Source organism: Doryrhamphus excisus, linkage group LG15, assembly GCF_037039965.1.
Source record: "Doryrhamphus excisus strain RoL-2023G ecotype Guam linkage group LG15, RoL_Dexc_Guam_v1.1, whole genome shotgun sequence".
Lineage (NCBI taxonomy): Eukaryota > Metazoa > Chordata > Actinopteri > Syngnathiformes > Syngnathidae > Doryrhamphus > Doryrhamphus excisus.
Genome location: NC_136371.1, coordinates 13,703,934 through 13,729,619, shown reverse-complemented (window position 1 = coordinate 13,729,619; position 25,686 = coordinate 13,703,934). Strand labels below are relative to the sequence as shown.

The 25,686-nt window shown below is 44.1% G+C and overlaps 2 protein-coding genes across 6 annotated transcripts in view; one reads left to right on the top strand and one right to left on the bottom strand.

Annotated features, from left to right (window-relative positions):
• b4galt5 (UDP-Gal:betaGlcNAc beta 1,4- galactosyltransferase, polypeptide 5) overlaps nucleotides 1-456 on the bottom strand; it is a 55,827-nt gene extending 55,371 nt beyond the window's left edge. The window contains exon 1 of the mRNA XM_078796775.1: nucleotides 412-456. The gene's annotated coding sequence lies outside the window, so the exon portion shown is untranslated. The remainder of the gene's footprint in view (nucleotides 1-411) is intronic.
• Nucleotides 457-711: 255 nt separating this feature from the next.
• Nucleotides 712-25,686, top strand: part of slc9a8 (solute carrier family 9 member 8) — a 50,365-nt gene continuing 25,390 nt past the window's right edge. For 2 of the 5 annotated variants that reach the window (XR_013629884.1, XM_058052395.2), the window contains exons 1-4: nucleotides 713-1,051; nucleotides 2,250-2,431; nucleotides 11,939-12,019; nucleotides 13,456-13,514. Coding sequence is in view for 4 of the 5 variants with exons in the window: in XM_058052395.2 (XP_057908378.2) it covers nucleotides 801-1,051; nucleotides 2,250-2,431; nucleotides 11,939-12,019; nucleotides 13,456-13,514 (573 nt within the window). In the remaining variant the exon portion in view is untranslated. Of the gene's footprint in view, nucleotides 1,052-2,249; nucleotides 2,432-11,938; nucleotides 12,020-13,455; nucleotides 13,515-25,686 lie in introns of all 5 variants that reach the window. The other 3 variants (XM_058052396.2, XM_058052397.2, XM_058052398.2) reach the window with 3 other exon arrangements.

Genomic DNA, 25,686 nt, shown 5'->3' with positions numbered 1-25,686 from the left:
CCTTTAATGGCTCCCTATGCCGCTGCATTGGGCTACGCCACTAATTTCTAAAAACATGGCCTGACAGCTGAGTCCTTTCCAATGGCTTATGGGAAATTGAGTACATCTGTGAAAAACGTGGTTCCATGACGATATTTATAGAAATAGCGACTTGATATTAGCCCTCATACACAACCAAAAGTCCCCCAAAATATAATTAAAAGTGCCAAAACGCACCAAACTGCATTGTTTGTGTTGGTATTAGCGTGCGTTTAAATAAAATACTACAACTCCCAGCAAAAAGCGTAACCAGGAAGTGGTGCTGGCACGTCCAAACGTACGTTGTGGTTTCGTCGACATGGAATTAGTAGTATATTGACGAGAAATGGTTGCCTTCTTTTTTGTGAACATATTTATGATAATGACACGTACCGCGCCTTTCCTCTCCACTTGGTGGCAGGTTCCTTTAATGGCTCCCTATGCCGCTGCATTGGGCTACACCACTAATTTCTAAAAACACGGCCTGGCAGCTGAGTCCTTTCCAATGGCTTATGGGAAATTGAGTACATCTGTAAAAAACGTGGTTCCATGACAATATTTATAGGAATACCGACTTGATATTAGCCCTTATACACAACAAAAAGTCCCCCAAAATATAGTGCCAAAACGGCACCAAACTGCATTGTTTGAGTTGGTATTAGCATGCGTTTACATACAAAAACTACAACTCCCAGCAAAAGCGTAACCAGGAAGTGGTGCTGGCACGTCCAAACGTACGCTGTGGTTTCGTCGACATGGAATTAGTAGTATATTGACGAGAAATGGTTGCGTTCTTGTTTGTGAACACATTTATGATAATGACACGTACGATTTGGCACGTATTGTTGATATGCATTTTGATGTATATGTACTCGTGTGTATCAGAGCGTACTGAGAGGGAAAATAATATGTACGTGAACGAGAGAGATGGAGGTGGGGTAGCTCAACACAAGGGTTCTAGTAACACTGAAAACCATATTACACTCATCAAACATGATTTACCAGACCTGCACGAGGATGGACCACTTGCCAGGTTTGAGCTTGTTGTTTGCGTGTTTTTGGATTCAGTGCTTTGTGGAGAATGCTTGCTAGTATTTTATACTGTGTGCTAATATCAGGTTAACCAATTAATCAAAATGTAAACATTAATTGTTAAAATCAGGTCAATAATTAATGTTTACATGTGTAAAATGAAGTATGTGCTTTATTCTGAAACTTTCACTGTAATTTGATCATTCACTTCTCTAACCTAAACATTAAAGAAGTTAGAGCAGATTTAGTACTGGGAAGTAGTACCTTTGGACCACATTGCTTTTATAATTGAGACTAAACAAAAGCTGTGATCGACCCACGGACAACTGTACTGCAAAATATATCACTAAAGCTGTGAAAATCTGTTTTAAAAGTAAACAGAGCAGCTATTTACATGTTTCTGATCATCAACAAGTCCACGGAAGAAAGTCATGTGTCATATTTTGTAATGCATATGTCTCACACTAGTACACCTATGCATTCCTTTTCACCCTTTCACACTAACCACAATGCAAATGTCAGATGTAGTGTTTCCAGGAAGTGCCCAATTACATTTTAGTGAGATTTTGTCTGCAGATAGTCAAGTAAATCCATATACCTTTTATCTTATTCTGTATCGCTGGTTTATGAATTTGAAAGGATTTAAGTTGTTAATTTGCCAAGCGCTTATTGACGTGATGTGGTCCAACACTATATAAATCTGATATGAAATTGAATTGATAACAAATTGATAACAATTGATAACAAAGTAATCTACGCAAGAAACATGTTTCCGAATGAAAATGCACCCGATATGCTATGGGGGGAAATGCATTTTGAAGGAAGTCCCCACAGACTCTCCTATAGAGCACGCCCGCTCACTGTCAGATGTTTTCATTGCTGAAGTATGGTTTTGTAACATTGCTACATTTTAATGCTGGACAACCTTGCCTCAAATTCCATTGTTGATAAACTGCCACACAATAAGAAGTGTGTAGTAATAGGCTAACATTAATGACATTTATGATATTGACTATTATGTATCATCATAGGGCTAATACACAGTAACAAAGGTGCTTTGGTAACAGCTGTTTTTACATGCTTTTGGATGTGAACATAGTACTTTCAATTTTAACCATTTTTCATTTTATTTGTACCATTTATGGTGTAGCTTCCCTTTCTTATACATATTGTATACTGTCCTGATTTTCTTCTTGTAGCAAGACTAATGACTCGGAGAACCACTCAAATGATTCCATCCACCTCACAACATCAGCAATAAGGCCAACCCCCCCAGAACACCCAAATCCGAAGGCCATTCTTCCGGTGCAAACGGGGGTCAAGGCCCAAGAAGAAGAGCAGTCCAGTGGTTTGACCATATTTTTTAGCCTGCTGGTTATTGGTAGGTTGGGTCTTTTTCTTTTATTACAGTTTAGCTTAATCTACAAGGCTATATATAATCATGATTGACAAAGTAATACATTGAATCAAATTAGTAAATGAAGATGACTATTAAACAAATGCACTTCAGACTACATGTGAATATTATTCATATGTGTCTTTGAAGTTCTTCTTCAGTCGTTGAAAGTGTCCTTCGTGCATGGTAGTTCGCTACTGCGTTCTTGACAAATACCATAGTCTAGCAAAAGACGCAATGAGTTAATGGACCAAATGTAAGCAGAAACCTCTGGATGATGTCAAGATTGCATAGTAATATTTATTTGATACAGTCTGCAAATGTGAGGAAATAGGATTTGAGCAAGATGTTTTCAGAACCTCACATGATTGTTAGGGTTGGGCATGAAGTCTCAAGCATCAATGGGCGTAGAGAACTTTAGAACTTCACCAGCCTGATGAAGTTGAAAAGACAGTGATGATCGCAGAGGGCGCTTAATCAACTCAAGTCCAGAAGTTTTTCTGGAGTTTTATTTCACACCTCCAACTATTTACAGGCGTACATGTTAGGTTGATTACCTTTGAAAAGAGGAATAGCATCAAATTACCACTCAAGACGAAACATGATTGAAACTTGAAGGATAATAGTTGTTACTAATTGTAATAGATGTTAATCTAAATAAATAAAATATATATAGATCTGTCTGTCTCCAGTCCCTTCCAAAAGTATTGGAACAGTGAGGCCAATTCTGTTATTTTTGCTGTGGACTGGAAACATTTGAGTTTGACTCCAAAAGATGAACATGAGAAAAGAGATCAACATCCCAGCTTTCATTTCCAGGTATTTACATCTGGATGTGATAAACAACTTACAAGATAGCACTATTTTCATAAAGGAACACCACATTTTAAGTGAGCAAAAGTATTAGAACAGGCAGACTTAAAAGAAATGAAAGTGAATAAGACTTAATATTTTGCAAATCCTTTGTTTGCAATAACTGCATCATGCCTGTGACCTACTGACATCACCATTCGTCTTTGTGACGCTTTTCAAGGCCTTCACTGCAGCATCTTGGTTGTTGTTTGTTTTTGGGGGTTACTCCCTCTTGAGCTGGTAAAATGCCTGCTCTAGGGTTTAAGTATGGACAGTGACTTGGCCCGTCTAAAACCTTCCACTTCTTGCCCTGATGAATTCCTTTGTTGTTGTTATTTTTTTGCAGTGTTTTGGGGTCATTATCTTGCTGCATGATGAAGTGAATCGGTTTGGATGCATCCTGCTTGAAATTTGCAGACAAAATGTTTCAGTAGATTTCTGAGTTCCTTTTGCTGCTGCCATTATGGGTTCCATCATCCATGACGATTAATGAGCTCGTCCCAGAAGAAGCCAGGCAAGCCCAAACCATAACATTATCCACCATGTTTCACAGATGAGCTTGAATGTTTGGGATCATGAGCAGATCCTTTCTTTCTTTGGTCAAGGTTAATCTTTGTCTCATCAGTCCCAGAATTTTTTAGGCTTGTCTCTGTACTTTTTGGCAAAATCCAGTCTGGCCTACCTATTCTTTTTGCTAATGAGTAGTTTGCATCTTTTGGTGTAGCCTCTGTACTTTTGTTCATGAAGTCTTCGGCGTATCTTCACTCCTGCCTTCTGGGCGTTGTTGCTGATTTCACAAAAACTATGGTTTTAGGGCCTTTCCTTTAGAGCGCTCACGATGTTCCTGTGGTCAACTGGTGTTGTTTTCCTTGGTCTAGCCATTGGATGTCTGCTACTTAGTACACCAGTGGTTTATTTCTTCCTCAGGAAATTCCAAATGGTTGTACTGGCGATGGCCAATGTTTGACGATCTGTTTGATCTTCCATCTTCTCTTATGCTATGTTCACACCGACGCCGAATGTCGCGCTTTGAATCGGCGACGAATTCGGCGTCATTTTTCAAAAAATCTCACGATCTCCTCAGATATGTTTATGCTCTGATAAGCTCTGATACGCTCTGATACGAAATTCGTTCAAACAATTCGACAAATTATTTCCCGAATCGCTACGGCTACTCACGCTTTGATGCCGATTGATCAGGATTTGTTACGCTTTAAATCACGCTTTGATACGCTTTAATACTCATTGATAAGCTTTGGTGCGCTTATCACGCTTTAAATAACGCTCTGATACGATTATCAAGCTCTCGTGTGCATTGATAGGCTCTGTTAAGCTCTGTTACGCAATGGAAAATTTCGAGATCCCGACTGCATCCCGCCTCTGATCCAGAGCATATATAAAGATGCAGCAGATCCATTGAACCTTTGAACCAAGCTCTGTTAAGCTTTCCTACGCTATGAGCAAAACTTTGATCAGCTTTGTGACGCTTTGATAAGCTTTAATACGCTTTAATACGCTCTCCCCGCTTTACGCAATTCGTGACAGATCGCCTCAAATTTTTAAACAGTTAGAAAATTTTTGGCGCTCTTGCCGAATGTCCCGAATTGCTCAAACCTTTCTTACGCTGTATTACGGTCTTTACGCTTTCATTAAGCTTTGTTACGCTTTGCTCGCCGATTTAATTCGCCATCGATTCGGCGTCGGTGTGAACGTAGCATTTGCTTTACAACTGCTTCTTTTTCACCCATAGACAACTCTCTTCTTTTCATGTTTGTTACACCTCGGATGTCTGCAAAGGCAAAACCCAAATCTGAAACTTCAGTGCTATTTATAGTTGAAATAATCAATGGCATAGGGCACACCCTGGCAATAAAACACACCTGTCAGTCACATGTTCCAATACTTTTGTGTCACAATCTGCATCGCCTCCTGTGACAGTTTTGTGTTTCACGTTGTTTGCCTTAGTTCCTGCTTTCATGCTTTTATTTTGTTGTTCTTCCTGTGTTGGTCTGTCCTGTGTCCCGTCACTTTTACTTTCCCTTTTTACGCGCACCTGTTTCTAATTTGATTGTCTTATTTAGTTCAGCCGGGTGCGTCTGTTTTTTGTTGGTTCATTGTATGTTTGTTGCATTGTGTCGTATGCCAGTGCTGCATTCGCCTACTTTCAAAGAAATATAGCTAAGCTTTTACCTGCACCAGTCGCGTCATCTCTGCATCCTGGGGTCGCATCGCAACACCCGCATGCCGATTCGGGACGGAATGAACCAACCGAACGACGACCTCGCTGAGATGGACTTCTGGACTTTGCAGGTTTTCAAGGCAATGGAGGAGGAGTGCGCACAGTTCACTCCGGAGGAGCTGGAGGACATGGTGTGGGGGCCGGACGGAACACTTATACCCATGGCGTGGACACGGCGCTGACACACCAGCCCGGCGCCGACGCACGTCTCGGCCGGCTCTAGCAAGGCTTCAGCGGGCGAAGCCGTTTCCTCCCTCACCTCCGAGCCAAGCCGGGGTGCACCCCCCCGCTCACGCTGCTTCAGAGTACCAGCCTACGACCAAGCGCAAGAAGGCTCCCACTCCATGCAAGCACGTCGATCTCCCGCCGCCCTCTTCCGGATTCCCGTTGCCTCCGGTGCAACACGAAGAGGAGTACGGCACACTTTCTCCTCCTGTGCCCGAACCACGCAGCCCAAGGGATTCCCAAGACCCGGCCCCCGTGCCAAGCGGCGTTACGGCCCAGTTCCCTCCTGTCCCAAAGCCACGCAGCTTCAAGGTTTCCCAAAACCCGGCTCCCGTGCCATGCTGCATGACCCCCCCGGATTCCTCCTGTCCCAAAGCCACGCAGCTTCAATGTTTCCCAAAACCCGGCTCCCGTGCCATGCTGCGTGACGCCACGGATTCCTCCTGTTCCAAAGCCACGCAGCCTCAAGGGTTCCCAAACCCCGGCTCCCGTGCCATTCTGCGTGACTCCCCAGATTCCTCCTGTGCCCAAGCCGCGCAGCCCCAAGCCCCAGCATCCCCTGGCTCTCGTGTCCAGCGGCTTGATGCTCCAGACCCCTCCAGAGCCCAAATCCCGCCGGCGGTCCCTTTTAGACCTGGTCCGGGCAGCAGAGCAGAGACCGAGGGTCCGTTCCTCGTGTTCCGGCGCCACCTCTTCCACGGCGGGACGCCACGCCGCCACCGCCACCTCCTCCGGCGCCACCTCTTCCACGGCGGGACGCCACGTCGCCGCCTCCTCCGGCACCATCTCTTCCACGGCGGGACGCCACGCCGCCGCCTCCTCCGGCGCCACCTCTTCCACGGCGGGACGCCACGCCGCCGCCTCCTCCGGCGCCACCTCTTCCCCAGCGGGACGCCACGCCGCCGCCGCCTCCTCCGGCGCCACCTCTTCCACGGCGGGACGCCACGCCGCCGCCGCCTCCTCCGGCGCCACCTCTTCCACGGCGGGATGCCACGCCGCCACCGCCTTCTCCGGCGCCACCTCTTCCACGGCGGGACGCCACGCCGCCGCCGCCTCCTCCGGCACCACCTCTTCCACGGCGGGCGGGCCTCCCCTGCCAGGCCCACCACCCTGGCCGGCCCCCAGAGGGGTCCATCCATGGCTTTTGCTGGGCCTGCCGTCATGGCCGTCCTCCAGAGGAGCCCGGTTCCCTTCGGGCTGCTCACCCTGCAGGCTGCCCTCCTGTGTGGCCCTGCCACCCTGGCCGACCTCCGGAGAGGTCCGGCCAGCAACCCACCTCCGGTCCCCCCGCCTCCCATCCCTCTTGGTCTGTGGACTTTTTGGACGTCTGGGATCCGTCCTTGAGGGGGGGGGTACTGTCACGATGTGGGCGTCACCCTCTCGTGACAGCTCCTTTAGTTTCTTTCCTTGCCTCTGTTCATGCCCTTATTTTGGTACTACTTCCTTTCTTGTTCCCTTCTGCTTTCTCTCTGACTCATTTCACACACCTGTCTCTAATTTCCACTCTCCCTATTTAGTTCAGGTGTGTGCTCTTTCGTTTGTGGCTTCATTGTCTTTGTTTTTGGTTTGCCTGTAGTTGCTATCAACATTGCTTAAACGCCATTAAATCCCTTGTACCTACATTTTTGGTCCTGCTCTCTGCATCCTGGGGTCGCATCGCTAAGCTCGCAAGCCTGCTCGTGACACTTTTGCTCACCAAAAATGTTGTTTTCTGATTGATTGATTGAAATTGTTTATCGCATCCAGATGTAAATACCTGAAAATGAAAGCTGAATTGTTGATCTCTTTTCTCATGTTCATCTTTTGGTGTCAAACCCAAACGTTTCCAGTCTACAGCAAAAATAACGGAATTGGCCTCACTGTTCCAATACTTTTGGAAGGGACTGTATCTGTCATTTAGTTATATTGCATTGGTAAATGTGGGTACCAATGTAGGTAAAAAAAAAAAAAAAAAAATAGAGCGACATTATAGACTTTGTGAAGCGTTGCGGCACATAACCTTATCGATTCTGCATCGATGCTGTGCCGCTGTGTTGTTCAACATTAACACCTGCTGGATGTTGCAGGTGCGTATCACTGCCATGATAGACATCATTTCCATTGACAATCTCTAATTGTGTAGGAGTGAATGCTGCTCCCTTGCAGGGCAGTGAGTGCATGTTCGATTCCAACCATTCAGAGTGTCGATTTTACTATATATTAAAAAAATGGACGTTCTGAATGGGTGATGGGGTGGCCCAGTCTGAACCATAAAGTTCATAGCTCAAATTTTGGCTCAGTCTACGCCTACTTGCAGACAATCTAGAGACTAAATTTAATCTCAATACACAGCAATAATATTTCAATTATTTTTATGTTAATTCAACTTCAAAATAGCTTTCATAGCTTCAGTTATATAGTAATTCAATCATGAAAATGTGTGTCATAACATGGAAATCAAAATGAAAGTGGTTTGAATGTGATGTCGGCGCTTTTTTTTTTTAAATGTCATTTGTAATTCAAGAAAATCTATATTTCCGTTTTCTTGGCTCAAACAAAATAAAACCAAAAGCAAATCAATACTGTATATTGAATGGAAGTATTCCATTCTTACGATTTTGAGTCCTAGTTTCCAGAAAAAATAACCGCAAACACCATCAAAGAACTGGCTGAAAAGTTTGACTAAAATTAATTAAAAAAGAGCGTCTGGCTGAATGTAATATATGCAACACAGTGATGTCATGCAAAGCAAAGTAGGGTGTACAACTAACATGATGGAACACCTCTATATTCACGTTGTATAAATAACAGAGGGCCTCATATTTGACATGCTATGTCGGACTTAAGTCAGGAACAGGGACGTTTTCAGAAGTAAGCGTCATTTGTGAAAGTCTGCTCCTGTGGAAATAATCTTTATAACATTTAACGTACAGTGAAGAAAATAAGTATTTGAACACCCTGCTATTTTGCTATTTCTCCCACTTAGAAATCATGGAGGGGTCTGAAATTTTCATCGTAGGTGCATGTCCACTGTGAGAGAGATAAACTAAAAAGAAAAATCCAGAAATCACAATGCATGATTTTTTAACAATTTATTTGTGTGATACAGCTGCAAATAAGTATTTGAACACCTGTGTATCATCTAGAATTCTGACCCTGAAAGACCTGTTAGTCTGCCCATTAGAAGTCCACCTGCACTCCATGTATCATCCTGAATCAGATGCACCTGTTTGAGGTCGTTAGCTGCATAAAGACACCTGTCCACCCCATACAATCAGTAAGACTTTAACTTGTAACATGGCGAAGACCAAAGAGCTGTCCAAAGACACCAGAGACAAAATTGTACACCTCCACAAGGCTGGAAAGGGCTACGGAGCAATTACCAAGCAGCTTGGTGAAAAAAGGTCCACTGTTGGAGCTATCATTAGAAAATGGAAGAAGCTAAACATGACGGTCAATCTCAATCGGAGTGGAGCCCCATGCAAGATATCACCTCGTGGGGTCTCAATGATTCTAAGAAAGGTGAGGAATCAGCCCAGAACTACACGACAGGACTTGGTCAATGACCTGAAAAGAGCTGGGACCACCGTTTCCAAGGTTACTGTAGGTAATACACTAAGACGTCATGATGTGAAATCATGCATGGCACGAAAGGTTCCCCTGCTTAAACCAGCACATGTCAAGGCCCGTCTTAAGTTTGCATATGACCATTTGGATGATACAGAGGAGTCATGGGAGAAAGTTTTATGGTCAGATGAGACCAAAATAGAACTTTTTGGTCATAATTCCAATAAGCGTGTTTGGAGGAAGAAGAATGAAGAGTACAATCCGAAGAACACCATCCCTACTGTGAAGCATGGGGGTGGTAGCATCATGCTTTGGGGGTGTTTTTCTGCACATGGGACAGGACGAGTGCACTGCATTAAAGAGAGGATGACTGGGGCCGTGTATTGTGAGATTTTGGGGAACAACCTCCTTCCCTCTGTCAGAGCATTGAAGATGGGTCGTGGCTGGGTCTTCCAACACGACAACGACCCGAAGCACACAGCCAGGAAAACCAAGGAGTGGCTCCGTAAGAAGCATATCAAGGTTCTAGCATGGCCCAGCCAGTCTCCAGACCTGAACCCAATCGAAAATCTTTGGAGGGAGCTCAAACTCCGTGTTTCTCAGCGACAGCCCAGAAACCTGACTGATCTAGAAAAGATCTGTGTGGAGGAGTGGGCCAAGATCCCTCCTGCAGTGTGTGCAAACCTGGTGAAAAACTACAGGAAACGTTTGACCTCTGTAATAGCAAACAAAGGCTACTGTACCAAATATTAACATTCATTTTCTCAGGTGTTCAAATACTTATTAGCAGCTGTATCACACAAATAAATTGTTAAAAAATCATGCATTGTGATTTCTGGATTTTTCTTTTTAGTTTATCTCTCTCACAGTGGACATGCACCTACGATGAAAATTTCAGACCCCTCCATGATTTCTAAGTGGGAGAAATAGCAAAATAGCAGGGTGTTCAAATACTTATTTTCTTCACTGTATATTCACATTGAATGGTTTTATATTTATAGTATGTACTAGATTGAAAATAGATCTGTGAGAAATTCATAACAAAGTCGATAAAAAGTTCATCCATTCCATCCATCCATCCATTTTCCGCCGCTTATCCGGTCCAGGTTGCTTATCCGGTCCAGGCTGGACACCTCACCAGGGAGGCGTCCGGGAGGCATAGCGGCTAGTCCAGAGGCATAGTCCAGCTACCCTACGGCGGAAACTCATTTCAGCCGCCTGTATCCGCGATCTCATTCTTTTGGTCATGACCCAAAGCTCATGACCATAGGTGAGGGTGGGAACGTAAAATGACGGGCAAATTGAGACATTTGCCATCCGGCTCAGCTCTCTTTTCACCACAATGGTCTGGTACAGCGACTGCATTACTGCCGAGGCTGCGCCGATCCCTCTGTCGACCTCATGCGCCCCACCTTCCCTCACTCTTGAACAAGACCCCGAGATACTTAAACTCCTCCACCTGGGGCAGGACCTCATTCCCAACCCGGAGGGAGCACTCCACCCTATTCTGCCTGAGAACCATGGCCTCTAATTTGGAGATACTGAGTCTCATCCAAGACACCTCACACTCAGATGCAAATCGTCCCAGTAAACGCTGAAAGTCACAGCCCGAAGAGGCCATAAGAACCACATCATCTGCAAATAGCAGAGATGAGATTCTAAGACCCCAGAACCAGACTCTCTCAACGCCTTGGTTGCACTTAGAAGTTATATCCATGAAAATTGTGAACAGAATCGGTGACAAAGGGCAGCCTTGGCAGAGGCCAACTTTCACCCGAAACAGGCTTGACTTACTACTGGCAATGCGAACCAGACTCCTGCCCCATTTGTACAAGGACCGGATAGCACGTAGTAGCGCGCCACCAGTCCCGTACTCCCGGAGCACCCCCCAAAGGACGCCACAAGGGACACGGTCAAATGCCTTTTTCAGGTCCACAAAGCACATGTAGACTGGTTGGGCAAACTCCCATGCACCCTCAAGCATCCTCGTGAGGGTGTCGAGCTGGTCCAGTGTTCCACGACCACGACGAATACCACATTGGACCTCTTGAAACAAAGGTTCGACCAATGGTCGGACCCTTCTCTCCAGCAATAGACTTTCCCAGGGAGGCTGAGGAGTGTGATTGCCCTATAGTTGGAACACACCCTCCTGTCACCCTTCTTGAAAAGGGGGACCACCACCCCGGTCTGCCAATCCAAAGGTACTGTTCCCGACTTCCACGTTGAAGAGACGTGCCAGCCAAGACAGTCCCTCAACATGCAGAGCCTGATAAAAAGTTTATATGATTAGAAAATCTAGAAGCTCAGACATTTAATCCAAAACACTCCAGTCACCACCCTCTTTTAAACCACGTAAACATTTATGACCCTGCCTCTTAAAAGCATCAGATCATTAGGAACCAGAATCAAAACCGGAATTGTTCAAATTATACAATGCCTAAGCCTATTTTGTAGTACAATAATATGTATCATAATGTGTATTACAGTATGTGTTATAAAATGTATACATAATATACTACATGTCTGAAACATGTGTTGCAATAATAGTACAGGATATCTATTTTTGGCAGATGGGGGTTTGTCACATGGTGATCCAGGTGTATTCACTGTATGCCCTTCCTCTCCCTTAGGTATCTGCATTATATTGGTTCACCTGCTTATCAAGTTCAAGCTGCATTTTCTTCCTGAGAGCGTTGCTGTTGTGTCCCTTGGTGAGTAACATTTCTATTTTAGATGGTATCCCCAAGTAACCTATGGGTTAGGATGGGATGGCACGTAAGTTCATATGTGGGTCACGGCAAGTGAGCAAATACTTTTGGTTATATAGTGCATTTCCCATGATAATAGAGGGTCCTCGAGGCTTGAATTTCCACTTCCTTGTTAACCACTTGACTTTAATTTATCGATATCAATGGATAGACAGGGAATCACAACGATGCTCATGGCACATAAAATTGTGCTTGAACAAACAGAGCTGTTTGAAAGGCAGGCACTCTTGGCAGCGGAATTAATTCCACTATATGGATGTATGCTGTATACACACACACACACATAGATACATGGATAGTATGTTTTAGATAGTATGTTATTTTCCAAGAAAAATTCACATTTCCAGCAGCTCTGCACAAATGGACGTCCGTATTTGCCGGCATGCGAAAGATGACCTCATCAAACCACCTCTCCAGCATGTATGCAAACGATAGTTGTCACCAGGAGCAGGACAGTATGGCCATATGGGTTTTGTGGGGGGAAAAAAACATCCCTAGTTTATACATTTCAAATGGTAAAAATGCTAACGTGCTAATAGTTAGCATGCTATAACCTAACCTGAACACAGTGTCTGTGTATGTTTTTTTTTGAAAAAACAGACAAGCTAATATGCTAACACCTAGCATGCTAGTGTTGTGAAAGAGCTAATTGTTAGCATGCTAGCTTGCTTGGCCAGGTTGAACACGAAACCTATTAGTTTGAGATCTGCTGCCACCTAGCGATAGGCTTGTGTGTCATTCAAGCATGCATGCAGCCGATGCAATACAGTTTTGCGGAGCTGTTCAAAGGCTCAAAGTATCGAAGTAGTCTATCAAATTTATACATCACCACACAAGCAGTGCATCTTAACTATTTACAATTTTACAGCGTCTGAAATAAGTTGAACATTTATTCTGCATTCATATAGGAACTTGATCTATATGGAAATCTTAGAAACGCTTCCTGAATATCTTCTTCTTCATTCACATGTTGGTTCTCAACAGGCATTACTGCCCTCTGCTGTATACACTCTGAATTACTGGTTGTAGTTGTAACAAGGATGGAGGTATTGTCATTTAAAAAAAATTATATTAAGAACATAATTGGACTCGCGCAGTGTATTCACAACACAGCAAGACGCATGCTGTGTTGTACTCTAACCGGAGAATGCATGCAAACCGAGGCAACATTTTTACATGAAACAAAAAACCTAGTAAACACGGGGGACACGAACCAAGGTTCCATGGTATACGGGAACTACACATTAGTTCTAATAATCTATTAGTTTTAACCAGCTTTAATTCCACATGTTTGCTTCATACAGTCCCAAGATTGAAATAGTGGTGCTATATTTTTCTTTCTTTTCTTTTCCTCTTGTGCATCCTTTTTGTTCTTTTAGGAATTCTAATGGGAGGATGCATTAAGGTCATTGAGTTCCAGGAATTGGCCAATTGGAAGGTAAAATTCTACTCATGTTCGTGTTTTCAACATTACTGGGCACAAGTGTTATTGGTAATTATTGGTGTTTTGATTTGTCTCTTCTGTAGTCAGGTAAGTATGTATTTTTTAATCTTAATTTTGCTTATTGAAAACATCACATATTGGGTTTATACTAGGGTTGGGGTATATGAACCTTTTTTGGATGTATCACAATACGATGATATAATACAATATAAAATTTAAAATCAGTGGAGTTATGTATAAAGAGCTCTGAACCTTAAACCATATAAAGAAATACAATATTACAAAGAACATGTATTTATTGGTAACAAACATGCTAACTTTTCTAATGGGATGTCAGCCTCTGCACACATTGCTACTACATCTAAAAACTGTAATGCTCAGGAAGATGCAGTCACCCATGCAATTCCAACTGCATACAGTGGGTTGCTAAAGTATTCATACCCATGAGCAACACTCGATTTCTTGGCACAGAACAAAGGAAAGGTGCGTTTTCTCTTTTATTCATGAAAGTAAATAGCACAAACATGTTTCATTGATTTTGTTCTGAAGCGTCTGAACTATAGATAACGTGCACAAGTTTGTATTTCATTGTTGCAAAAATATTCACCACGAGGCATCAAGTCATAGTCAGCACTTGGTTGCAGCTGGAAGCTTCACTTTCTTCTTCTTGAACCATTCTTGTGTCACTTGAGCTGTATGTTTTGGGTCATTATTCTGCTGAAAGATAAACCTCTTTTGAAGGTTCAGGCTTTTTGCAGACATGAAGAGGTTCTTCTCAAGGATGTTGATGTGTTTGGTACTATCCATAGTCCCTTGTACATGGACAAGCTCACCAGGACCAGAGGAAGAGAAACAGCCCCGTAGCGTTCTGTTCCTGCCTCCATGTTTCAAGGTAGGGATGGTATGAACCGCATCATCAGCTGTGTTGGCTTTGCACCAAACATACTTCCTGGTCTATGTTTGCCATAAAAAGTTGCATTTTTGTTTGATCTGACCAGATCACTATTCCCCACATTACTTCAAACAAGCCTTGAGATGTTGTTTCCTCAGGTATGGCTTTTTCTTTGCAAAACGCCTATGGAGACCTTCCTTGCGTAAAGTGCGGGATATATCGACTTGTGTACATTAGTCCCAGCAACCTGGAGAGACTGCTTCAGGCCTTCAAGAGTTAGAGAGGTTTTTTCTTGCTTTCCTCAGCAGTTTCTCTTGCCTTTTGCCGTGATCTTGGAGGGATGCCCTGTTCTGCGGAGGTTGTCAGTGGCACCACTTGTCCACATCTGGACAAGTGAAGCAACAGTACTTTTTGGCAAATTGATGGCACCCAAAATGGCTGCATTGCTTTGCCCATGTCTATGCTTGTCTCATACTTTCTTTGTGTTGTCTTCTGACAGCTCCTTTTGACTTTATGACTGTTGACCACTGACAATATGGACAGGTGACTATTGGGCACAATTTATAGGGAGTAATGAAGCCTATAAGAGTCATCGGTGTGTAAATGCAGGCTTGTGACACTATGATGCAAGATTTTTTGGTGTGCAGTCATTTTCCACTAACAATGACAACTTCAGTTCAAGGGTATGAATACTTTTGCAACAATGAAATACAGACTTATGCAATCTCTCTGTAGTAAAGAGTACTTATGAACAAAAACTGTGATTAATTCCTTTCATGTAAACAGGAGAAACACCTTTCCTTTTGTTCTGTGCCGAAGAATTGAGTGTTGCTCATGGGTATGAATACTTTTGCAACCCACTGCATGTAAGACATTTTGCATGACACTCCTGTTTTGTTTTATGCAGATATGGGGCAAACTGCGCTCTTATTTTGATGGACTGTCACGGTAATGTGATCAGTGTGGTATTTGGCGGCCAAATCTGGTTCTTGGGACATGGAATTTCACTTCTCTGGTGGGGAAAGAGCCTGAACTAGATATAGTCGGACTCACCTTGACCCACAGTTGAGGAACCAAACTCCTCGAGAGGGGCTGGACCTTGTTCTACTCTGGAGTTGCTTCGGGGGAGAGGCGGCGAGCCGGTGTGGGCTTATTAACAGCCCCCTGGCTTGGAGCCTCTGTGTTGGAGTCATCCCCCGTAAACGAGAGGGTATTTTTCCTACGCCTGCAGGCTGGGAAAAGAGTCCTGACTGTCGTTTGTGCGTACGCACCAAACGGCAGCTCAGAGTCCCCGGCCTTCTTGTCCATCGGGGGGTGCTGGAGAGCACCATAGCTGGTGACTCTGTCGTTCTACTGGGAGACTTCAACGCCCATGTGGGCAATGACAGTGTGACCTGCAGGGGCGTGATTGGGAGGAATGGCCTCCCTGATCTAAGCCTGTGTGGTGTGATGTTACTGCACTTCTGTGCGAACCACAGTTTGGCCATAACTAAAACCATGTTCGAACATAGGGATGTCCATAAGTGCACTTGGCACCAGGACACCCTAGGCTGCAGGTCTATGATCGACTTTGTAGTCGTATCTTCAGACCTGCGTCCGCTTGTTCTGGAGACACGGGTAAAGAGAGGGGCTGAGCTGTCAACGGTGGAGGATGCTGGACAGACCTGGGAGACCCAAACGAGTAGTTAGGGTGTGAGGGTGTGCTGGGAAAGTCTGGCAGTCTCCCGTGCATCCCCGGGGAGGATCAGAATATTGAGTGTGAATGGGCCATATTCTGTGCCTCCATTGCTTAGGCAGTGACTGGAGCTGCGGCCTCAAGGCAGTCGGTGCCAGTCGTGGCGGCAGGCACCCAAACCCGATGGTGGACACCAGAGGTCAAGCTGAAGGAGTCCTATCGAGCATGGCTGGCTTGTGGGACTTCTGAAACAGCTGACAGGTGCCGTCAGGCCAAACGGCATGCAGCTTCGGCGGTTGTCGAGGCAAAAACTCAGGTGTGCGAGGAATTCGGTGAGGCCATGGAGCACGACTTTTGGTCGGCCTCAAAGAGGTTTTGGCAAACCATCCGGCACCTGAGAAAAGGGAAGCAGTGCCCAGTCCACACTGTTTACAGTGGGGATTGGGGCCTGCTGACCTTGACTGGGGATGTTGTCGGACGGTGGAAGGAATACTATGCCCTTCTCACCTTCTCAATCCCACTGACATACCTTCCATAGAGGAAGCAGAGTCTGAGGACACATACGTGGACAGTGCCATCAACGTGGCTGAGGTATCTGGGGTGGTCAAAACGCTCCTCAATGGCAAAGCTCCGGGGGTGGACGAGTTCCGCTCAGAATTCCTCAAGGCTCTGGATGTTGCGGGACTGTCTTGGCTGGCACGTCTCTTTAACATTGCATGGAAGGCAGGAACAGTACCTTTGGATTGGCAGACTGGGGTGGTGGTCCCCCTCCTTAAGATGGGTGACCATAGGGTGTGTTCCAATTATTGCTGGATCACACTCCTCAGCCACCCTGGGAAAGTCTATTCCAGGGTGCTGAAGAGAAAGGTACGACCGGTGGTCGAACCTCTGCTACAAGAGGTCCAATGTGGTTTTCGTCCTGGTCGCGAAACACTGGACCAGCTCTACACCCTCACGAGGGGACTTGAGGTACATGGGAGTACATGGGAGCATGTGCTTTGTAGACTTAGAAAAGGCATTCGACCGTGTCCCTTGCGGCGTCCCATGGGGGGTGCTCCGGGAGTATGGGATTGGTGGCGCGCTACTACGTGCCATCCGGTCCTTGTCCAAACGGGGCAGGAGCCTGGTTCACATTGCCAGTAGTAAGTCGAGCCTGTTTCCGGTGAACGTTGGCCTCATGAACGTTGGCCTCTGCCAAGGCTGCCCTTTGTCACCGATTCTGTTCACAAATTTCATGGACAGAATTTCCAGGCGCAGCCAAGGTGTTGAGGGAGTCCGGTTCGGGGGCCTTAGAATCTCATCTCTGCTATTTGCAGATCATGCGGTGCTTATGACCTCTTAGGGCTGCGACCTTCAGCGTTTACTGGGACGGTTTGCACCTGAGTGCGAAGCTTCTGGGATGAGACTCAGTACCTCCAAATCATAGGCCATGGTTCTCAGTCGGAAAAGGGTGACATGCTCCCTCTGGGTTGGGAATGAAGTCCTGCCCCAGGTGGAGGAGTTTAAGTATCTCGGGGTCTTGTTCACGAGTGAGGGAAGGTGGAAGCGTGAGGTCGACAGAGGGATCAGCGCAGCCGTGGCAGTAATGTGGTCGCTTTACCGGACCGTCGTGGTGAAAATAGGGCTGAGCCGGAAGGCAAAGCTCTCAATTTACCGGTCGATCTATTTTCCCACCCTCACTTATGGTCATGAGCTTTGGGTCATGACCGAAAGAATAAGGTCGAGGATACAGGCCGCTGAAAGGAGTTTTCTCCGGTAGGTAGCTGGACTCACCCTAAGAGATGGTGAGAGAAGGTGAGGAGCTCAGCCATCCGGGAGGGGCTCAGAGTAGAGCCGCTTCTCCTTCACATCGAGAGTAGTCAGTTGAGGTGGCTCGGGCATCTAGTCCAGATGCCTCCGGGCATGTCCAGCCGGGAAAAGGCCCCGGGGTAGAGCTAGGACACCCTGGAGGGATTATGTCTCATAGCTGGCCTGGGAACACCTTGGTGTTCTCCCGGTGGAGCTGGAGGAGGTGGCCGGGGACCGGGAAGTCTGGGCTTCCCTACTGAGACTGCTTCCCCCACAAACCGGACCCAAATAAGCGTAGCAAAATGGATGGATGGCTAAGATGAGCTATGTTAAAAAATAAATGTGCTTCTCCGATATTTTCACTCAGGACTTCCATGTTGTCACCAGGCACTGGAAAACGTTCCTTCCATTAAAACTGTAAAATACAACATGATGAAAATATTGAGCACAAGTCACACGTGCACACACAACCACACAGGCTAACCCTGCTAGCTCCATTTATGCTGTGTAAAAGGAGATTCAGCCAGGATTTATTGCCAATTCAACCTGTTTTGGTTGGGAGGGCATTGCTCAGTGTTTATTTTGATTTTGGAACACGACTGAACGGTCTGCTGAGTAAATGCTTTCACGCACAAACTTTCCTTCTCACAATTTCAGCATTTTATTCATCTTATATATCTGCCGCGGCGCATAGTCGTCAACTTGGCATGCTTATGTATATCCTTTTTACCAGCATAAGTCATTTTGTTATCGGAAGAATCTATACCGGTACATAAAAAATATCGCTCAACTTTAGTTTATACCATCCAACCAGGTCACAGAGGCAACAGTAGGGAAGCCAAGACTTGCCGGTCCCCAGCCACCTCCTCCAATTCCACCAGAAGGGCACCAAGGTGTTGCCACGCCAGCTGTGAGACATAATCCCTCCAGCGCTTCCTAGGTCTGCCCAGGACCGTCCGGGCATGTCCGGAATATCTCACCAAGGAGGTGTACGGGAGGCATCCAGACTAGAGACTAGACACTTCAACCTTTGTTGAGGTGGCTTAATTTGAAACAGCAGCAGCTGTACTCTGAACCCTCCTGGATGACTGAGCCCCTCACGCTATCTCTTAGGTTGAGTCCAGCCACCATCCAAATTTTGAACGGAATCGGTAACAAAGGGCAGCCTTGGCTGTACAAGGACCGAATGGCACCTAGTAACGCGCCACCAATCCAGTACTCTTGGAGTACCCCCCACAGGACACTGCGACAGACACAGTCGAATGCCTTTTCCAAGTCCACAAGCATGTGTAGACCGACTGGGCAAACTCCCAATGTACCCCCCTGTACCAATACCACACTGCACCTCCTGTAGCCGAGGTTCAACTGTATAAAATCCACCCTGCCTGTCTTTTTTAATAATGTAATTTGCAAATTTTTAATAATTTCCCCAAAATTAACAATACTCAATTCTTCTTTTGCTTTAGGTTTTGTTGTGTTCTTTGTTGTTTCTTTTTTGCTCACTCAGCCATGTCTTGCCTGCTATTTTTTTGTCATTAATCTTCAATCTATGCTCCTGTTAGCTGCTCATTCTGTTCTTTGCTGGCTGTCTCTCTTGAAATACCCCATTTCCCCCACTAACACCCAACCCACTGTTTTTTTCTGGCACTTGCAGCCTTTAATTAACATTCCTTGTTCTCTGTAACTGAGGGAAGGGATGAATGAACAAGCGATGAGAGAGAAACACAGAAAGGGGGCGGGGGGGTCAGGTTGTGTCAATGTTTTATACACACAGGGGCCCATTGTTTTTTGTTTGTTTTGTTTTGGGGTTTTTTTTACCTTGGGGCCCCCTGGATTCTGTGGAGTCATTGACCCCAGTAACGTGAGAGCTCAGAGATCATTCACTCTTCAGAACCTGTGTTCTGAACCTGCCTTCTCACAGACGGATCGGATTATATCAGAAGAAACCTCCTTTTAATGTTGTTGTACTGCAGAGTAGGTAAATTCATTATTTTGTGCCTATGGTATGCTACAAAGCCTCATAGGTTTTTCAAAGGGGTTAATTAACCCTAGAAGTTTGTGGACTACAGTGTTCCCTCATTCCCTGAAATCCGTTCAGGAGCCAACTGTTTGTGTGCAATTATTAGTTCTTTTAAGACCGCAAAACCCCTCACCATACACTTTATACATTTTCTCAGACAGGCATGACATGTCCTCACATTTTTCTCATGTTTAAACACTCAAAAAAAGTTCAAACCTTTGTTTGAATTTTGACGATCAACCGGGGAGACAAGAAATTATTGAAATTACTCAAGTGTTATAAATAAAAATAAATAAAAGTACAAATTTAGTTTAATCAAGAACTAAAAGATCAAATAAGAACAAAGACATTTAAGACAGTAAAATATTAAAAACAAGAACCAAAGCAATAAGAGTATAAAAAATAAAACTAATTCAAACTAAAAGACACGTGAGGACCATACGACTCATGCAGAGTTAAAAGTTTTAAGATGAGACTTAAAGCTTTCGATGATGGGGTCCTTTTTTACTTGAGTGGGGAGAGAGTTCCATAGCTTGGGGCCAACTACAGATAGGCTCCACTACAGATATGATCCCTCCACGATGTGCTCCCTCTTTTTGCTTCTTGTTAAAAGCCGTGCTGCAGAGTTCTGGACTAACTGGAAGTGGGAGAGAGACTTCTGGCTAATTCCGGAATAAAGTGCATTACAGTAGTACAATACAAAAAATATTCTTTAATGGCGCTGTATAGCTGCGTATCTTCTACATTCCTTCAGCATCTCCAGAATTCCAACCTTTTGTTCAATGATTAGCATCCTCCTCCGCCTTTTGGGCAGAGTACATTTCATCAACATTTTGGGTTTTATCGGGAGGGAAAATTGCAAACAAACAAAGACTGCAAACTAACGAGATACAGCAGTCAGCATGGTGGCACGAAGGAGATTAGAGCAGGATGCAGAAGACAATGGGTGGTGCAGACAGGCCGAGATGGAAGAGAGAGCAAGACACACTCTTGGGGCCAGGCTTGGTCTTTAACAGCATTCATTCGCTGTCATAAAAAAAGCACCAAAAAAAATTCGGCGAAATGTGAAGCAACCGCAAGAGAATGAGGGAACACTGTATACAACCCATAATGCAAGGCCGAATGAACCGTGTAACCTAACCTGTGTAATCACAGCCAGTAGCAAACTATATCAAAATATTTTTGTTTAACTCCTAGGAAATAAGTTTCACCAATAGAGCAAATCTGTAATGTAGTATCCACAGTCTTTTCCCCCAATTATATTTCTTTCATGTTTTTTTAGGGTGGGTTCATACTGCGTACTTTCTTTATGCTTCTAGCTACCCTGAAAGCAAGCGTTCTCTCCCCCTGTAAGCATGTTTCCAAAGATGGCCCACTTTACTAATCTATCAAGCCTTCAGCATCTCTGCACAAGCCAGCATGGGTGTACAGACCCCTGAGGCAGCTGCATGCTTTGCCCATTCTTGTCAGCTTCTCCGTCTAAATGTCTCTACACAGTCCATCATCATTCCAAATAAGAATTTTCTGAATTCTCTCTCACACACCTTCAGTTTGAAATAGATATGCCCAACAGTCGTACCCAGATCTTCCCGATCTCCTGACTGTGTGGCCAGACCACCGTGTGGCCCTATGCTGGAAATTACGCAGGAAAAACAATTAAATATATATATATATATATATATATATATATATATATATATAAATATCCTGTCCTGTTCTCTCCATTAAATACTGTGAACATGGCCATATTTTAGACATAGTTGCTCATGTTGATTAATCATGACAATTTCTGAGCTCTAGTTAAAACATAAAACATAAAGAATGTGCTGCAGGCGGTTGAACATGACCACAGCCAACAGCCAAACCTTCGTCGCTGCAAACCCAAGCTGATCCCTGAATTAGGAGGGTTACTCCTGGGTGGCAGGTGGGATGACAAATCTGGGGTTAGATGCACTGGTGAGGTTCACTTCAGATTTCATCTCTCCCTTGTGATGTTCCTCAGTGGAGAGGCACAATAGACTAAGCAATTATGTTTGAGGTTTAGTTAATGTTCTCATCCCTGTGAGTTTCTAGTGAGTTTGGCAGTAGAGAGAGTTAATTTAAATGTGTTACTATTGCCCCTTGTGTTTACAATAAAATACAAATAAAATGAAAAACAAAGTGTTTAAACTTTATATGTATGTCAAATATCCATCACTGCGACATAAAATTCAGGGTAAGGCCATGTGAACATGTCCCATTTACCGCCATTCATTTTGTCAATAGACAAATAAATGGAGAATCTTGAAAGTTGAATTCTGAGAAATACCCAATCTGCCCAAAGAGAAAACAAATATTGTTTACTTTGATAACCTTATAGAAAATGATGCTGTATAGAAGTTCATTGTACTCAACATTTCCAGGTCAACTTTTTGGCAATTAGACACATTTGCACATTTTCCGAAATTCCGAAGTTTATGTGTGACGTGGCACCCCTAAGTCTCAATTGATTTCCTCAAAACTTTGCAAAAGACATTTTTATGTTCATTAGAAAAAAATGAAATGCCAGCCAAATTGATATTATGAAATTAAAATTTCACATTTGATGCACCCTAATGTGTACATATCTGCACATGTATGTGTATATATATATATATATATATATATATATATATATATATATATATATATATATATATATAATGTGTGTGTGTGTGTGTGTATATATATAATGTGTGTGTGTGTGTGTGTATATGTATATATGTATGTATGTGTATATGTATGTAGTATATACAGTATGTCACAAAAGTGAGTACACCCTTCACATTTTTGCAAATATTTTATTATATATTTTCATGGGACAACACTGAAGAAATGAAACTTTGCTACAATGTAAAGTAGTCAGTGTACAGCTTGTATAACAGTGTAAATTTACTGTTCCCTCAAAATAACTCAATACACAGACCTTAATGTCTAAACTGCTGGCAACAAAAGTGAATACACCCCTAAGTGAAAATGTCCAAATTGGGCCAAAATTGTCAATATTTTGTGTGGCCACCATTATTTTCCAGCACTGCCTTAACCCTCTTGGGCATGGAGTTCACCAGAGCTTCACAGGTTGCCACTGGAATCCTCTTCCGCTCCTCCATGACGACATCACGGAGCTGGTGGATGTTAGAGACCTTGTGCTCCTTCACCTTCAGTTTGAGGATGCCCCACAGATGCTCAATAGGATTTAGGTCCGGAGACATGCTTGGCCAGTCCATCACATTCACCCTTAACTTCTTTAGCAAAGCAGTGGTTGTCTTGGAGGTGTGTTTGGGGTTGTTGTCATGTTGGAATACTGCCCTGCGGCCCAGTTTCCGAAGGGAGGGGATCATGCTCTGCTTCAGGATGTCACAGTACATGTTGGCATTCATGGTTCCCTCAATGAACTGTAGCTCCCCAGTGCCGGCAGCACTCATGCAGCCCCAGACCATGACACTCCCACCACCATGTTTGACTGTAGGTAAAACACACTCGTCTTTGTACTCCTCACCTGGTTTCCGCCACACACGCTTGACACCATCTGAACCAAATAAGCTTATCTTGGTCTCATCAGACCACAGGACATGGTTCCAGTAATCCATGTCTTTAGTGTGCTTATCTTCAGCAAACTGTTTGCGGGCTTTCTTATGCATCATCTTTAGAAGAGGCTTCTTTCTGGGATGACAGCCATGCAGACCAATTTGATGCAGAGTGCGACGTATGGTCTGAGCACTGACAGGTTGACCACCCATCCCTTCAACCACTGCAGCAATGCTGGCAGCACTCAGGCGTCTATTTTCCAAAGACAACCTCTGGATATGACGCTGGGCACGTGCAGTCAACTTCTTTGGTCGACCATGGCGAGGCCTGTTCTGAGTGGAACCTGTGATGTTAAACCGCTGTATGGTCTTGGCCACCGTGCTGCTGCTCAGTTTCAGAGTGTTGGCAATCTTCTTATAGCCTAAGCCATCTTCGTGTAGCGCAGCAATTCTTTTTTTCAGATCCTCAGAGAGTTCTTTGCCATGAGGTGCCATGTTAAACTTCCAGTGACCAGTATGAGAGAGTGTGAGAGTGATAAAACCAAATTTAACACACATACTCCCCATTCACACCCGAGACCTTGTAACACTAATGGGTCACATGACACTGGGGAAAGAAAATGGCTAATTGGGCCCAATTTGGACATTTTCACTTAGGGGTGTATTCACTTTTGTTGCCTGCAGTTTAGACATTAAGGTCTGTGTATTGAGTTATTTTGAGGGGGCAGTAAATTTACACTGTTATACAAGCTGTACACTGACTACTTCACATTGTAGCAAAGTTTCATTTCTTCAGTGTTGTCCCATGAAAAGATATAATAAAATATTTGCAGAAATGTGAGGGGTGTACTCACTTTTGTGACATACTGTATGTATGTGTGTGTGTGAGCGTGTATATATAAAAATGTGTGTGTATATATATATATATATATAAATGTGTATATATGTATATGTATGTATATATGCACATATACATACATATACATACACATGTAAAGGGCAGTGCAGCTTGATACGACTCCTGCAAACTCGCCACATGCATTGAACTCCATGTTCCATGTGAAGTCATTGACCAAGGGGTTCACATACCTTTTCCACCCTGTACTGTTGAGTTTTTTACATGATGTGTTCAGTGAAAAGATGAAAATATAACATTTTGTGCCATTATAGTTACAACAGAATTTGTTTATCTATTGTGGTGACTTACATGAAGATCAGGCCACATGTTATGCCAAATATATGCAGAAATCCAAGAAATCCCAAAGGGTTCACATACTTTTTCTTGCCACTGTATATATAATATGCATGAAATGCTGTGTTAAAGATGTTAATATACATGGTTGACCTTTCATATTCCCTGAAGGAGTAAGGTCCAGTCGAGATTTAGGTTGATGAAGTGCAGCAACCGTAAAGCATCTATTGCAGTTTTTTTTTTTTTTTTTTTTTACCACCGGAGTAGGGTAGTACACGAAAATAGCCATTTACTCTGTGCATACATCCTCTGTAAGCAATCCCTTTGCATGACCTACTTTTAACAGCTTGTTAGAGTGGTGTACATTTGTGTCAACACAATCTTTTGGGGTTTATGCCTGAAATTTTGTAGTTTTACATCATCGTTTTAATTTGTCTCATTGTTTAGCGTACGCCTGTTTAGCTTAACATCTTAATTTCTGGGCCGTACATTTAGGGTCCAGTTTTCCAGCTAACATTTGATTGATCACTGTAGGTAGATTAAAAAGTCGGTAATTTTTTTGTGACTGCAATCTCCACCCACACCTCTATGCAGGAAAGTCCAATAGCCATATTTAACAAATAATCAGCAACAAAGGCACACCTGTACCCTTGCACAAGTTGTACTTGTTGCAGGTATGAAACAAATACAGCTATTGGCCCCGGTTCACGACAAGGGGGCCGTTTTCCATCTCTGTTCTCCATGGGTGTACTGTGCCTGGAGATGATGACTGTAGTCTGTGTTCAAGTCCATCTGCTTGTGGGGTCATTGGGGCAGAGAAGCTCTACCAAGCTGTCAGGTCTGCAGCCTATAACACAAAGAGATACATTGTTGATGTGTAAATATGAAGTGGCCCTCTTAAATCTTCAGAACTGATACAAATAGCGCCTCAGTCACCACCCAGAAATAGATATTGCCTTCTTATTATAATGCCCACAGTGTATTAAGTTTAACATGCACTGAGTGCAATTGTAGGGACTCATTTGCATACTGTGTTGGTCTGATACTTACAGCT